General features: G+C 36.7%; 1 protein-coding gene and 1 non-coding gene across 2 annotated transcripts in view; both read left to right on the top strand.

Moving 5' to 3' along the window:
- The window catches only part of RNF11 (ring finger protein 11), a 36863-nt gene extending 20210 nt beyond the window's left edge, over positions 1 to 16653 (top strand). The window contains exons 2-3 of the mRNA XM_052636898.1: positions 13358 to 13527; positions 14688 to 16653. Of these exons, the coding sequence (XP_052492858.1) occupies positions 13358 to 13527; positions 14688 to 14859 (342 nt within the window). The 3' untranslated portion in view covers positions 14860 to 16653. The remainder of the gene's footprint in view (positions 1 to 13357; positions 13528 to 14687) is intronic.
- Positions 3892 to 3963, top strand: TRNAY-GUA (transfer RNA tyrosine (anticodon GUA)). The gene has a single exon. It is a non-coding gene; the product is annotated as a tRNA-Tyr (tRNA).
- Positions 16654 to 17145: the final 492 nt, after the last annotated feature.

The following is a 17145-nucleotide window of genomic DNA, read 5'->3' as shown; positions in this document are numbered from 1 at the left end:
CTCTGGTAGTCATAACTTTTACTTATGTTTGTATTAGGAAGCCTTTTTTTTTTTTTTCTTTTGAGGTTCATTAGCAAAAGGACTTAAGAACTCTGTATTGTGCTTACTGGTTAAAAATTTCCTGATGACCTGACCCCTGGGATTCAGCTTGAAGAATCTAAAGATTCAACCTCATTTTCTAGTTTAAGACTTGTAGGTGCTAATATTTAGCATAATCTGAGCAGTGTAGTAGAAAAGTATTAGCATCTCAGTATTTATTTAATACAGTCACGACATTGAGATCCAAGATAGCTGCGTCTTAAAAAGGATCATCATATACAAACAAAACAGAAAAGACAAGAAGATTTGGCAGTGATGTGATGAAATAGGAAATAACCCTCATACACTTCTGGTGGAAACATAAAATGGTGCAAGTGCTTTGGAAAACAGTTTGGCAGTTGTTCAAAAGATTAAACTTAGAATTATCATATGACCCAGCAGTTCTGCTCCTAGGTGTATACCCAAGATAAATGAAAACATCCCCATACAGAAACTTGTACACAAATCCTCATAGCAGTATATTCGTAATAGCCAAGAAGTGGAAACAACCCAAATGTCCATCAACTAAGAATGGCTAAGCAAAGTGTGGACATACATACATTGCAGTATTATTATTCAGCAATAAAAAGGAGTGAGATTTTGATACATGCTACAACATGGGTAAAATATGCTAAGTTGTAGGTCGCCAAAGAACTACTGTGTCGCTCAGTCGTGTCTGACTCTTTGCGACCCCGTGGACTGTAGCCTACCAGGCTCCTCAATCCACAGAATTCTCCAGGCAGGAATACTGGAGTGGATTGCCGTTTCCGTCTCCAGGGGATCTTCCCAACCCAGGGATCAAACCTGGGTCTCTCGCGTTACAGGCAGACGCTTTACCGTCTGAGCCACCAGGGAAGCCCCTATAAAATAGATAAACAAGGATACATTGTACAGCACAGGGAAATATAGTCATTGTTTTGTAGTAGGGTTAAATGGAGTGTAGTTTATAAAAATATGGAATGACTGCTGTATACCTGAACCTAATATAATACTGTGAATCAACTGTTCAACAGCAATAGCAAAAAGCTGTTAGAATCCAAGAAATATATCTCCTAAAGAGTTTTGTAGAATTCTTACAAATGAAGTTCACTGGTTTTTAGAGGGCATTAGTTTTTTTGGTGATGTTAGCCCTGGTCCTTCAAATAATAACTTTTAAGAAAGAGAGGGGAAAGGTATCTGTTAAAGAACTTAGTGCAGTAAATGCAATAACAGACTTCCTGAGATCGAAAGCCAACCCTTGGCTGCTACAAACATATTCTCTTTGGAATTAATACCTTTTTTAAGCTTTCATCTTTTAACTCCTTAAAGGCTGTGTATATTCTAGCTCTGGTTTTGCAGAGAACTCTAGGGCTTATTACTGTTAGCTTTCAGGTAGTCATACATTTGCATCTTATGTTTATGGATGAAAGATAATTATTGAAATGTATATTCTTATTCTTTAAGCTGGTAGGATGCTTGAATGAGAAAAATTTCAGTATTTTTTGGCTGTAGCAAAGAAGTGGTTCCAACAATAATTTATGTAGTCAGTCAGAGGAATATCTCTTCGCCTACAACTGCCCTGGAAATCAGCTCCACTGGTAAGCAATTCTTTGTCAGTCATTTGGTACCATTTCCTCTCTGGAAACCAGTTTGCTAGATGGAAAGGAAAAAGTAGGCTAATTTAGGTCTCATTTAGCAAAGAAAACAGTGGTGGTGCTTACGAGAGTCTTTACTTTAGACAAAAATTAATTCAGAGGAAAGGTGCTTTATTGTAATGATATACACATGGGTTAGAATCAAAAAACTAAAGGAACCAAGGCAGCCAGTGTCTCCCAGTTCTTTTACCCAGGGACTTCAGGGTTTTTCATTTGTGAAAATATCACCACAAATATCTGGTGATTCCCTAATATCTGCTGGTATTAGGAAATATCACAAATATGTATGATTTCCTAATACCTATGCAGTATTGTTCTTTACAGCATCAGACTTCTATCACCAGATTTCAGCAGATTTCCTAATATCTGCTTTACTCAGCATTTCTGATCTGTCTTTAATACCATTAGTTTCCTCAAAACCTCAGTTTACACGTTTCTTATTTGCTGCTCAGTACCTTTCAGGTCAATTAATTCAGTGTTCCAGTTCTAAGAGAAAACAGTCTCTTGGTTCATCCTCTCTTCACCAGTCAGTAGGTGCCACTCATCAAATGTTGACTAGCCTGTGGTCCACTGAAATGTATGCCTGTCCCAAGAATTGCCAGGTCATGGACAATTTAGAGATAGGAGCCTTTGATGTGGTAATCATCTTGTTTGCTATCTCTGTATCCCCCTACTTACAGGGGATTTAAGCTTTATAAGGACAGGCCTCATCTATCTTCGTCACCACTATATCTCCTTTGCCTAAAATAGCATCTGAAATGTGGTTGAGTATTTAAAAAATATTGTAATTTGTGCCTAGTCTCCAAATGTGACCTTGATTTCAGTTGTCTTGACCTTTAGATGGATTTATCTAATGACTTGCTATTGCTGAGTGCCTGTAGTAATAATGCCTACCAGCCGTCTACCAATTAGGATGCTGTGCTCAGTGAATATTTATATAGTGAATGAAATAAGCCAACTTTTTCATTTCTGTAAAAAACAAGCAAACAAATGCAAACTGCCTCCCTGGAAGCAGTGCTCCTTTTCCATGTAGATGACTTTGGTTTGTATACTTTCGCATTAAACAAAACATATCATTTGTCAGTGTCATTGATGGGATACTGGGTTTTTTTCCCCTCAGTGTATAATTGTTATCCTTTATGGTTCCGGAATTGCATTAATGCTAGTCTTTGGGGTTTTGTTTGTTTGGTTTGAGTCTTTTTGGTCAGGAGTCATTGAACATCAGAGTAAGAATATGCATTCAGATCATTTATCCACATCCTCAAGTTTATGGCTGTGTTTCACTCTGGCAAAATGCAGGAAACATCCCCAGTAGGAGACTGCAGCTGGGGATCGGGTGCTGCCAGCAGCAGCTTGTGCGGCTGTAAGGAGAAAATCAGAAGAACTAACTCTTCTGGAGGAAAGGATACAGATTTTGGTGACAAGCTGCATTCTTTAGCAGTGACTTTATTTTTCCTTTACCACAGACCAGACTTGTACTATTTCCAGCCTCAGCACATTATTTAGGCACTTCCCCACTGCATTGTTTTATTTAGTTTCTGAAATTGTATCATAATTCCCTAAACTGGGTCCAATTTTTAATATAGTGCCTTTCAGATAGACGTATTTAGACTTTGATCTGTTTCTGTCTTTCTTGACTTTAAATTCCCTGAGATTAGAGCCTATTTTATTTTTCATAACTTTCATAATTTTGTAGATGCTTCATTATTTATTAACAAACAACTGGAACACTTCAGAGGTTTACCTTATCAGAAAGTCAGACCTTGCTTTTTTGTGTGACTGACCCTCTTTTCTGTTTGCCCTGCCTCAGCACATCTTGTAATCCTTTGTTCTTTTTCTATTCTACCCCTTTCCATGATGCTGCATTTCTTTTCCGAACACATTTTTAATTTAAATTACTCCCTTTCATAAAGGCAAATATTTTGCTTGGATTCTCTTGGGCTTTTTGTTGTTTTTGTGTGGGGTTTTTTGTTTGTTTTTTTTCTGCATGAAGACTTAAAGCATTAATGAACAGAGATCATGCTGTTGTTTTTGAGATTGCACCCAAGTACTGCATTTTTGTTGACTATGAGGGCTACTCCATTTCATCTAAGGGATTCTTCACAGTAGTAGATATAATAGTTATCTGAATTAAATTCTCCTATTCCAGTCCATTTCAGTTCACTGATTCCTAAAAGCTTCCCTGGTGGCTCAGAGGTTAAAGTGTCTGCCTGTAATGCAGGAGACCCTGGTTCGATCCCTGGGTTGGGAAGATCCCCTGGAGAAGGAAATGGCAACCCACTCCAGTATTGCCTGGAGAATCCCACGGAGGAAGGTGCCTGGTAGGCTACAGTCCACAGGGTCACAAAGAGTCGGACACAACTGAACACTCTTGCCATCTCCTGTTTAACCACTTCCAATTTATCTTGATTCATGAACCTAACATTCCAGGTACCTATGAAGTATTGTTCTTTACAGCATCAGACTTCCATCACCAGTCACATCCATAACTGGGCACTGTTTTTGCTTTGGCTCCATCTCTTCATTCTTTCTGGAGTTATTTCTCCACTCTTCTCCAGTAGCATATTGGGCACCTACCAACCTGGGGAGTTCATCTTTCAGTGTCATCTTTTTGCCTCTTCTTACTGTTCATGGGGTTCTCAAGGCAAGAATACTGAAGTGGTTTGCCATTCCCTTCTCCAGTGGACCACGTTTTGTCAGCAGAGACATTGCCATGCCAACAAAGGTCTGTCTAGTCAAAGCTATGGTTTTTCCAGTAGTCATGTATGGATGTGAGAGTTGGACTATAAAGAAAGCTGAACGCCAAAGAATTGATGGGACCAAATTGATGAAAGCCAGAGAAACACTTCTGAACTGTGGTGTAGAGAAGACTCTTGAGAGTCCCTTGGACTGCAAGGAGATCAAACCAGTCAATCCTAAAGGAAATCAGTCCTGAATATTCATTGGAAGGACTGATGCTGAAGCTGAAACTCCAGTACTTTGACCACCTGATGTGGGGAACTGACTCATTTGAAAAGACACTGATGCTGGGAAGGATTGAAGGCAGGAGGAGAAGGGATGACAGAGGATGAGATGGTTGGATGGCATCATCAACTCAATGGACATGAGTTTGAGCAAGCTCCGGGAATTGGTGATGGACAGGGAAGCCTGGCGTGCTGCAGTCCATGGGGGTCGCAAATAGTCGGACATGACAAGAGACTGAACTGAACTGAAAGCATTAAGGAGGAAAGAAATGTTTAAATTTATTTGAATACATTTGCTTCTCTTACAGTGAATTCCCTCTTTCACAAGATTTAAACTCACAGGGCAAGTACATGCTTGTTTCCTAGTGACATTGAGGAAATGGTAGTTAGATAAAGATTATAAGACATTTACCACTGAGCCACTGGGCTTCCCTGGTGTCTCAGTAGTAAAGAATCCACCTGCAGTGCAGGAACCACAAGAAACATGGGTTTGATCCCCTGGTCTGGAAGATACCCTGGAGGAGGGCATGGCAATCCTCTCCAATATTTTTGCCTGGAGAATCGCATAAACAGAGGAGCCTGGTGGGCTACAGTCCATGGATGGGGTCACCAAGAGTCAGACACAACTGAGGTGATTTAGCACAGCACATAAGACATTTAAGTAAATGATAAGGCTAAATGAAAAGCGGGGGGAAGAGATGTCTACCTTGGATGACTCTAGATGTCAGTATAGGAAGGCCCAGATATTTGAGCCCCTGTTGTGGTTCGTGCATTTTCTTAGTTATTCCTTATAGCACTCTTTTAAGATGGGTATTCTATACATTTTTCTGATGAGAAACCTTAGAGGTATTAAGTAACTTGCCTATGGTCACATACCTAATAAGTGCCAGAGGCTGATATTCTATATCTGTTCCTTCCACTGTACTTTTCTATCATTAACCTAGGTAGTGGACATAGAAATTCTGAGTTTAAGAAAACTTATGGGAGTAGGAGATCATTAGTTGGATTTTAGATAAATTTTAAATTGACGTTTCAATGGGATAGAAAGATAGGTAAAAGTATCACAGAGGCAACAAACCAGATCATCTCTTGGAGAAGGAATGATGGTTATAATTTATATTAAGTTTTCCTTTTTGGTTTTATTGTGGCATAATCCAGATCCTTAGAAAAATTTTCATAGCATGTTTACAAAATCCTGATATGAATATATAACATGGATTTCAGGAACATGAGTGCTTTCATTTAAGTCATTCAATTATCCAGTAATGTTTGAATCTCTACTATGTGAATGATACACTGTGCTAGGTGAACAGTATATATTGGTGAGCAAAATGGATTTAATCTCTGCCTTTGTTAAGCTTATGAAGTGGTGAAGGAATACATTCGTCAGATAGTCACACAGGTAATCACCTTTTCAGCCCAGGCACAAAATACTACTTGAGTCATTTTCATAGAGAGGTGAGGACAGTCAAGTGAACCACCCTCAAAGGTTCCCAGCATCTATATTAATTAGCAGTTTACTACATTGGTGATTTAGATTTTCATAAATCCATTCATTTTGTACTAAGTGCCCTTGTACATTTTAAGTGGGAAGATCCCCTGGAGAAGGAAATGGCAACCCACTCCAGTATTCTTGCTTGGAGAATCCCATGGACAGAGGAACGTGGTGGGCTGCAGTCAAAAGGGTCGCAAAGAGTCGGACACGCTGAGTGACTCACATTATCAGTGATTAATTTGTAAACATTTTCCACAGGTTTTCAAAATCATATTTAGGGCTCACTTTTGCAGAGGAAGTGATGGACATATTATTATTAGTCATTTTTAAAGAATATACTTAGCAAAGCCAAAGCAGCTCTGTAATCCCAGGATTATAGCATATGTTTACTAACTTTAATAATTATTTGACAGTTATCTACGGGTTCCTAAAAATCTAAAGGAAAAAACTAAAATGTGAAGGAACACTGCAGTCAGTTAATGGGTGACTATTTTTAGCTATTAGTAGGTAACATTTTTAGTAGGTCATTTATTCATCTATCCATCCAGTGAGGAGCAAAAGCAGACACAACTCTTATCATGGATCTTACAGTCTGGTGGGAAAGACAACATTCAAGTTAACGTATAACTAAATATAAAATTACAACTATGACAAATGCTATGAAGGGAAGTCACTTGGTGTAAAAGAGCCTATAGTAGAAAAGAATGGTTAGGGAAAATATCTGAAAAAATGAAAGTTAACCTGAACTTTGAAGGAAGGAAAAAGAAGTGTCTAAGCAAGAGTCAGCTTCCCTGGTAGCTCAGTCAGCAAAGAATCTGCCTGCAATGCAGGAGACCAGGGTTTGATCCCTGGGTCAGAAAGAACCCCTGGAGAAGGAAATGGCAACCCACTCCAGTCTCCTTGCCTGGAAAATCTCATGGACAGAGGAGCCTGGTGAGCTGTAGTCCATGAGGTCTTGAGGGTCAGACACAACTTAGTGACTAAACCACCACTAAGCAAGAGTAATGGTGGAAGAGAGTGTTTTATGCAAATATAACAGGTGCTGTGACTTCACAGAAGAGATCATGCTTCTTTAAAGGATCTGAAAGAAGGCCAGTAAGACTAGAAAGCAGTGAGTGAGTTGTTAGATGAAAAAGGAGAGGATGGGTGGTAGGTAGACTTATGCAAGGCGTTGGAGGTCTTGTTAAGGACTTTGGACTCCATCCTAAGAGCAGTGGGAAGCTATTGAAGGGGTTTTTAATGTATGTAGAAGAGAGCATAGGGTTGGATTTGTTTTTGAAGATTGCTCTAACTTCCAGGTAGAAAACAAATTGAGATTTTGCTGGCTAATCAGGAAAGAAATAAGAACTTAGACTGAAGTATCGGCAGTAGACGTGGGAAGAAATCATCAGCAGTTCAGTAGTTAAGTGAGGGGAAGGTGCCAAGGATGTTTCTGTCTTCCAGAACTATACAAAGGAAGTCATGTCATTTACTGAGATAGGGAAGAGGAACAGGTTTTGGAGGGCAGTTCATTTTTGGACATTGAGTTAGAACTGTCAAAGTATAGCCTGGAGTTTAAAAGCGAGATCTAGACTGGGATATAAATTTGTGAATCATTTATATCTAGGTAGTATTTTTAGCTGTCAACATGGACATAGTTTTCAGTGAAGAGTATAGGGCAGGAGAACAGACCAGGACAAAAAGTCACATTTGTGACTCCAGGTGCAGTCACATCATGAGGTTCTGGGGGTTAGGATTTCAACATAAGAATTTTGGGGGACGCAGTTCAGCATGTAACACCTCTGTGCTGGAGATGATTTTCTCTGTGCTTAATAATAATTTCAGAATATTAGTTCCTTTGAACTTACTTTGAAAAAATAGGAATAAAACGCAAACCTGTGTAACTGTCATTGTCAAAACATGTCTTTCACAAAGGAGCATTTCTCTTCTTGAGGAGAGGGGCTGCTCCTCAAAACAGGCAGGATCTTAGTTCTCATGACCAGGGATCAAACACATGCTCCTGGCAGTGGAAGCACAAGAGTCTTAACCACTGGACCGCCAGGAAAGGCCATAAAGAAGCATTCCTAATGAACATCACCAAGTAAACCATTTGAAAACAGGAGAAAGAGTCAATGCAGCACTTATCCATCACTCTTTTGGGGGGAGTCGGGGAGAGAGTGCCAAGCCTATGCCCCTTGCAGTGGAAGCACGGAGCCTTTAACACTGGACTGCCAGGTAGTTCCTTCCATCACTCTTACCATCTAGATCTTCAGTTTCATTGGAGGACTCATAGTTCTTAGCATATAATTGTAATCACAGTCATGATTTGTTATTGCAGGAGAACACAAGTCAGTTGGTGAAGGAAGGTGCATATGTCTATAGGTAAGGCACAGGCTTCTAAGAGTTCTCTCCTGGTGGAGTCACACAGAATTGTGCCAACATATGTGAAGTGTTAACTACCAGGGGAGCCTGAAGTACTGAATAGACAGTCACTGCCTAGCATATACTAAAATTCTAGACTCCCAGAGGGAAAACATGTCCGGCGTAAATCATGTTGTTCACACAAAGAGTTTAGGCACAGTGCACCATCAATTAATGGCTCAGAATCCAGCCTTTTAAAACTTGCCGTTTTTATATCCCTGTCCAGTCTTCCATTCTAGTCTTCTGACTATATTCTGTTTCGCCACTTAGAAAATACCATTGGCTCTCGAGTTACTTAACAGTAACTCATCCTTAAGGTCATTTTTAGTAAGTATGATGGGAATAAAAATAGGTGTTTGTGGTAAGAAGAGAGAGGCCATCTTTAAAATATTAGGAGTTCTTAGTCATTTCCTTCTCTGTAGAGGGTTTCTAAAAAGTTGCATGTAAACTGAAATTAGAATGGTGAATCATTTAAAATTTCTAGAGGGTTCCTTTGGTTTAACAAAAATACCAAAGAAGAAAATACATCCATAATATTATAAGAGATCGGAGTTGTGGTTTTGTGTCTATTAATATGCTTCTTCATAAGATAGAGCTTTCCTTTTCTGTTCTGCTTTCTGTGTTCTCTGTACCCATATGTGAACCACAAGACCAAAGAAATTGAGCCTTTTATAAGCACCTGCTTAAGAGACAGTTAAGGTGTTTTGGTTTGTAGTATAGGTCTTTTTGTTTGTACTAACAGTAGTAGGTATGTTCAAGGATTAAGGAGTCTTACACTACCCACAGTCTTACAGTATTTGTTCCACTGACTTTGGAATTAGTCATATCTTGATGTGGATGGCAGTCAGTTGATCTGGGACTGAGAATAAGAAAAATAGTCTAAATTGGAAGTCATAATTCAGGGGTTGAAAATCTTAGCTGCGGAATTACAGCAGAGGCCAAAGAGTTGCTTGTATTCAGAGACAAGCCAGAAAGCTAAGACCAAAGCCGGGGCAGTTGCAGTTAGCCTAACGTTTGCACACCAGAGGCATTTGATGATGGGAAGAAAGCAAAGGGTTCAAATAACTTATTCACTGCAGAAAGTATCAGAGACTCGAGTTTTTCAGACTGAAAATCCCATATTCATAAATAGCAGTATTTTAAAAACTGTTTCATTGATTCCTAGGATTCTGCAAAGGTACCCTAGATAGGGGGGTGGGGGGGGGTGCAGGATTCTATTTATTTTTTAATCAGCAATAGAATCTATTTTATGAGACAGTTTCAAGATAGAGTTGCTGTTTTTTGAAATTCTAAATTCTAAAAGTTGTTGAAATTACAAAACCTTTATTGCAGATGAAAAAAACTTATAACTTTATTAGAAATTCCTACTTTGATGGCTTATTTTTGAAATAAAACATTTAAATTTATTTTTGAGAGTTCAGTAGCTACCTTAAGAAAAACATGGCTTTTTTTATTGTTTTGGGGTAGGGCTGGGGGAACTTACGTGTATTTCTTTTGCTTCAAAGCCAGGAGAAAGCTAACATTTTTTTTTAAACAGTATTTGCATACCTTTTTCAAATGAATTTACAATAAAACATGTAGACATCCATCATAATCAGCAGATATTCTTAATCAAAAACATTTTAATTTGGATGTACTTTTAACATTATGAGTCATCTACAGTTAACATCTAAAACAAAAAATAGTTACCTACTCTGAGGCCAAATAATAGTCAATATATAGTACACCTTAACCAATACAATCTAATAGAGCTTAGTTGCACAAACTTATATTCCTTTTATTACTAACTTCCTGATTGACATTGCTAAATCAAAAATAAATACTGGTACTATAGTTTTCTCTTTGTTAAAAACAGAGAAATGATCATTGTATTTCTAGATAGATAAAATGGTTTGAGCTCAGAAAAAAAAAAAAAAATTGCCCACTAGGTATAAAACCTTTAATAGGTGAATATCTAAACCAGAGGTGCAACAGCCATTTTTACAATCTTTAATAACAGAAGGGTCATGTAACTTTTATAGGACTGAAGAAAAGCTCTCATGCTGTGGTAAAGAAATGCAGTTTTGTACCTCACTTCCTCTTTGAAAGCTAGAATTGAGAGCCTCTTGCTTAATAACTATTTTGTTATTTGTTAACTGAATTTGTTATTTAATTGTTAATTGTTATTTGTTGAATTTTAACAGTATTTGTTAACTGAAGTTTCACTGTATTGTTTAATCTTAATTCTCTTATAGGCAGACACATGTAATTAAGATGAGGCTAAAGGCAGTGTCTATCAATATTGGGTGGCAAGGAGGAGGATCGGGTAAAGTTTTACATTGACAAGATATTAATATACTTTGAACCAGTGGACCTGCAGGGGAAAGTAGAGGGAATTGCAAGGACAAAGGCAGTAAGATGGACAAGCTTGAAACTTTTAGGAAACAGCTAATTGGGCTGAAGTAACAGAGCTCTTCAAATGCAATATTGATAGTTATCAAAGCCACTGTTTTGTGAGTTCCTGCCATTCTAAGGTTCACCATCTTTCTCATTTAAGTCTTAACAGCAACCATATGTGGTAGGGTAATCCAGATAGGTTAAATCTCTTCAACATGGTCACTCTAGTGGCAGAGAAGTAACTTTGACAGTAATCCAAGGTTATCTGGATCCAAAAACCGTACTCGATAATAATAAAATATGTTCTTTCCATGTGAAATGAACTAAGTGTTTGGATGAAGAATGTAATTCTGGTAAGTATCCATATGCTTGGTTATTATTTTCTAGATGAGCTAGAAGTATTAATCATTATTGATTTCATGTGGAAGTTTATAAAACATGAAACTTTGAACCACTGGCATTTTACTGTGTCAGAGAATATAACATTATTTGATAAGAATTTACCTTTTTTTGAGATCTTTAATTACAGATTTGTTCTGAATCTCAAAAGAAATAGTCTTGAGTTGAATTGCCTTTGACCAGAAACTCAATAATAACTAGTCAGAAAACAGGTTTATAAGAATAGGGCTAATTAAAGGAACATAATCGTATCTTTAAGAGACATTGTGATGAAATGTCTTTTTCCTTGAATTAAATATTTCAGTATTTGAGCCTAATATATATGTATCTGAGACTTGCCCCTAAAATTTCTCTTTGAAAAGCATATTTATACTTAAGCCCTTACAAAGTCTCATTATTGGTGCTCTCTGTTATTTTCTTTTGAACCCCAGAAACCATTGACTAAAAACAGCCTCAGCTGATGCTAGTTCTAATACTTAGGGAGGTTATTTCACAGAATTTTTTTTAAGTTGTTAAACAGTTTTTTCAAATTGTTAAAAAAAGGTTGTGTCAACAAATTAAGCGATTATTCCTGAAGGCATAATCTCCTACTTGCATATGTTGGCTATCATTGTAAACAAATGCCTAAATTGTAGAAATCATAAGTAATCATACAGGATGAATAAAAATAACATTTTCTAATGTTAATGTGAATAGATAGTTGTGATTTAATGTGAATTTTCCCATGAAGACATTATACATAGATTGAAAGTGTTATGTCTCAGTCAGTTTATTCAGTAGAGAGATTATCTGAAACACTGTATTAGGTGGCTCAAAAATGGTTTTAGCCACAATGAAATCATTAGGTCAGAGATGAACTTCATAGTATTCATCGAGTTGAGATCTTTTCCCAGATGTCTCATCAGAGGTTTTTTCTGAGTATCTTATCTAATAAGGTAGCTTTCTTCATCAATCAAGGAACTTTGTTTACACTTCACTCCCCATCACCTAGTACATAATAGATACTCAGGTATCTGTTGAAACAATGTATAAAAGACTGTGAATAAAATTATCTCATAAAGGTGAGACTTCCTTGATGGCTTAGACAGGAATCCACCCACAATGTGGGAAACTTGGGTTCAGTCCCTGGGTTGAGAAGATTCCCTGGAGGAGGGCATGGCAACCCACTGCAGTATTATTGCCTGGAGAATCCCCATGGACAGAGGAGACTGGCAGGCAACAGTCCATGGGGTCTCCAAGAGTCGGACACAACTAAGCAACTAAGCACAGCACAGCGAGTAGAAAAATAAAGCAATACAGTTGCTTGACCCTTGAACTACGTAGGTTTGAACTGCACAGGTCCACTTATGCATGGGTGTTTTTTCTGCTAATACGCCCTACAGTACTGCGTGATTCATGGTTGAGTCTTTGAATGTGTATTCCATTTGGAAAGAAGGTGGCCTCATTTCGCTCACTGGATCATCATATCCAAATACATATGCAAAGCCTAATTTTACAGGAATTTATTGCGATAATACCTCATCTTTCCAAATAAAGAAAAAATTAATTTTAAAGATTGTTGTCTGTATGGAAAGAAATAACAAGTTTGCAAATAAGAATCTGTAATGGCCAATTCTACTGTAAGTAATGATATATACCAAGACCACGAAACTCCCATTGTGGCCTACAGAATATTGAATACAGTCCGTTTGGTTAATTAATTACATTGATTTATCTGTTTGTGTATCAGGAATGAATATGTCTGTGTTATTTGGTTTTCCTATAGAAATACTTCAAGTAACATTCCATGCCAGTTTTACTGTAAAGCTTGTTTTTATATCCTTTAAAAGTAGGTCAGATATGCTAATGTTAAGGCAGGGTAAAACAGAATTTCATGCCAGTGCATATTTGTCCAATCTCCTTCCTCTCCAAGGTCCCCTCCTCAGCCAAAAAAGGAAGAAACAAAAGGAAAACGTTACCTAGAAAACAGATTTTTTTTTAAATAATTATTTTCTCCATTTTAAAAAATTTAGGAACAAGTTCCAGTTCCGGTCTATCATCCAACACCTAGCCAGACTCGCCTGGCAACTCAGCTGACTGAAGAGGAACAAATTAGGATAGCTCAAAGAATAGGCCTTATACAGCATCTGCCTAAAGGAGTTTATGACCCTGGAAGAGATGGATCAGAAAAAAAGATCCGGGAGTAAGTTTTAATTTATACATGTTTCAAAGGTCTGTCTTCAGAGATTTGTTTTTTAAAAATATTCTGTTGCATTTTGAGAGTCAGATATTTAATGAATTCTGGGCAAAAATTTGTTTAGATATAGAAATTAAGAATTTTCATATAAAAATAAATGATGGTACAAATTCTGACCATTTTATAGGTTGCCTGTGTCCATTTGGATGACAGTTAATGTCAGTTAAAAATTATTTACCTGTGTAATAAGTGTGAACTAGTACCAGCATTGCTGGTGGCCTAATCAATTGGTAAAGCCGTTTGGCAATATTTCACAGACCTTTAGATCTAAACCCTTTGAGACAGTTAATTCTAGAGATCTATCCTAGAATATGTACCTCACTTCAGCTCCCAGAGTTTTATGCGCAGAGATAGTTACCATAATTTTAGTTAGTGAAAAACAATAATAGAGGAATACTTTGGTAGATTATATAGAGATTAAAATTGTTTGCTAAGGATTTTAGTGATATGAGGAAAACCTTATCTGTTTCTTAACTTATAGAATAATTGTACTAAGTCTGATGAGTTAAATATAAAATTTTACTTCAGGGAGATTTTTCCTTCAGAGTTCATTATTGTTTGAGAATCCCTGAGAACAACTATTTTCCTTGTAGGTTAAGAATGATCTTTACCAACAGACATAAAGTAATTTATTATGCTGTGCTTGGCTGTTTGAGCTGTAGCACCATTTAGGGTTAGTGGTTCTGTATTTACATGTAGTTATTAAAGTGAAAGCTGTCTGGGCTTACACTGAAAACTCAGTTCAAATAAAATTAATCTAACATGGTTTCTTATCTACTAAAGTTTCACATCCTCCTTAAGGTGTCTTCTGTAATATGTAGCTGTTTTACAAGCACAATTCTAGCAGTGAACTTGATTCCTGTCTCATACGTTTCTCTTTGTTGATTGCTCTCAAACTCTTCAAATTCCCAGGTGATTGAAAAAAGAGATTGTAGCAGGATAATGCTAGGAAAAAATTCCGTCTGGATGCTTAGGTGATAGAATGACAGGAAGCCGTTTTTGTCTGTTCATATTAACACTGTCTTTGTAATGGGGATTTTAAAGAGTATTCTAGATAGATCACTTGTCTAAAAATGCTTTCTCATTTCTCTCCCTCACCCCAACAGGTGTGTGATCTGTATGATGGACTTTGTTTATGGGGACCCAATTCGATTTCTGCCGTGCATGCACATCTATCACCTGGACTGTATAGATGACTGGCTGATGAGATCCTTCACGTGCCCCTCCTGCATGGAGCCAGTTGATGCAGCACTGCTTTCGTCCTATGAGACTAATTGAGCCAGGGTCTCTCATCTGACTTCAAGTGAACCATCATTTTTGGTGGTTTTGATCTTTTGTCACTGAGCCCAAAGAGCCAGGGATTAGGAATTAAGATCATGCACAAAAGTTTCCTAAAATTTCCTGAATGGCTGCAGATGTTGGGGAAAAGTACGTGATATTTTAGAAACTAAGGGGGAAAAGTAGGATGGTATTTTTATGTAAAGCCTTGACCCAGTGTTTAAAAATATAATTGTATTTAGATCTTGTTATTGCTCCAGTACATAGGAATTGTGTAAAGTGTTACAGCAGCTGTATATGTTTCAATTGTGTGTGTCAAAGATTAGGAAAAAGATAGTGGTTGTTTTTTCCTAAATGAAATAACTTTCTTCTTCTCCCCCACCCAAATTCTTTTCTGAAGTTGCTGGCATTTGGGTCAAGGTTTTATTAAAAGCTACATTTTATAACACTGGCACAAAAAAAGTAGTTTTAAGCTTGTTTGCACAGTTCTTTTTTTCCATTGGAAATGGAATTCATTGCCTTAGGTCTTTTTTAAATAGTGTATTATTATCGTTGGGGCTGGCTCTATGCTTGAAAACCAGTTTATTTATAACCTGTTATAAGTGCTATATCTGTTTGCAGTTAGGAAATGCAGAATTCAAAGTGATCTCCTAGCTTGTAAGCAAACTGAGATGCACTATCCCTTTTCTATTAAAATAAAAATCAGTTAATGTGTCAAGAAACCAACTCTAGTAAAGTCAGGTTTAATATTAGCCTTTCTTATGTGTTTCATCTAATTTGGTTGTTAATAGGTGATAATTATTTTGGTTGTTAATATGGTGATAATTAAAAGTCAAGGTAAATTTTAAATATTAGGAATTCTGATTTATTGAGCTCGAATTATGCCACCATGCTTATGTAAAAATGAAAGTGGCAACATGGTTAAACTGAGAAAGTTTCTCAGTTGTAACAATTTTGATTTTCTCTTTCCTGTGACCTTCTTCCCTGTTGTCTTGAACCATAGCAAAAGGATACTGCATCTCTTGTTGTATTGCTGAGGTTATTGAAGTTACACAAAACACATCTCAGTCTCTGTTTCTTAGAAGGAAAGTCCTGCTAGTTGACTGACAATTCTAAGCAGGGAGAATTAAGATAAATGCGTTTAATTAATGTTTTGCACACAAATGCAGAATTTGTATAACCACATGACATCATAGTTGTGATCTCAAAAAAAAGACTTTCTCCTTTATCTTTTTCTTGCAGTTAAATGTAGGAATTCTCTGAAACTCTAAGCTTCTGAAGTGTTAGAGGTAGAGATGGTCTAGCAAAGATGTAGTTTGTAATGTTTTATCCATTTAGCATGTGTTTATTTTTTGTTATGTACTAGAAGATGACATATTTGTTTGGCTCAGTGATAATTACAGCTAAAAAATCATTCATTAGCGAAAGGAGAAGCAATCTCAACCTTAACAAATCAGAAATGTTTCTTATTATTTTGTATTGAGTTGAATATTTGACTCTTTAACACTTTTCTACATACAGAACACAAGTCTCTTGAAGGGTTCTTCATAATTGTATTAAGAAGAATTTAGTATGTCAGAAGCACTTAAAGATTTGACATTCAACTGTAGCAGTATCTATGTTGGTTAATTTTCTTATGAGCCCCATGATGAGTTTGAGAAAAATTGAAAGAAATTATAGATTATCAGGTTCTGTTAAATTGTTACATGTATCTTGCTTAAGTTTTTGTTCATTAATTTATATCCAATTACATAAAGCAAATTTGGAGGAAACACCTGAAGTTGTGCAATATTTTCAGCGATATTACTTTTTTATCTTTGTGTTTTCTACTTAAACATGATGTCTGTCATCAAGTATTATAGTCAGACTTTCTTTTTTTCTAGATTGTCAAAATTGGTAAATGAACATTTTTTTTAATCATCTTCTATGTTGCTATTAGTCTTTCTTTATTAACAAGGTTTCTTTTACAGAAGTTTGGCAGTAATATTGAGGGAACCAGGATTGAGCTGAATTTTTTTTTTTAATAAGGTACTTTGTATTCTTTAATTTTGATCTCCACATACCATGTTAAGAACCATCAATTTTGGCTTTTACCAAGTTAAATAAAGTTATAATACAGTTGTAAAGGGCTAAAGTTAGAATTGATTACATAGGAATCAGTTCTCCCAAGTTATCTAATCCTTCCTTCAGAACACACATGTACAAATTTAATTAATTACCTTTAGTTTTCTAGGTATATATATAAACTTTGGGGGAAGTATTTTTTATGGCTTGGCTTTTACTATC

The sequence above is a fragment of the Budorcas taxicolor genome, chromosome 3 (assembly GCF_023091745.1).
Source record: "Budorcas taxicolor isolate Tak-1 chromosome 3, Takin1.1, whole genome shotgun sequence".
Lineage (NCBI taxonomy): Eukaryota > Metazoa > Chordata > Mammalia > Artiodactyla > Bovidae > Budorcas > Budorcas taxicolor.
This window is presented reverse-complemented; position numbering and strand designations above follow the sequence as displayed.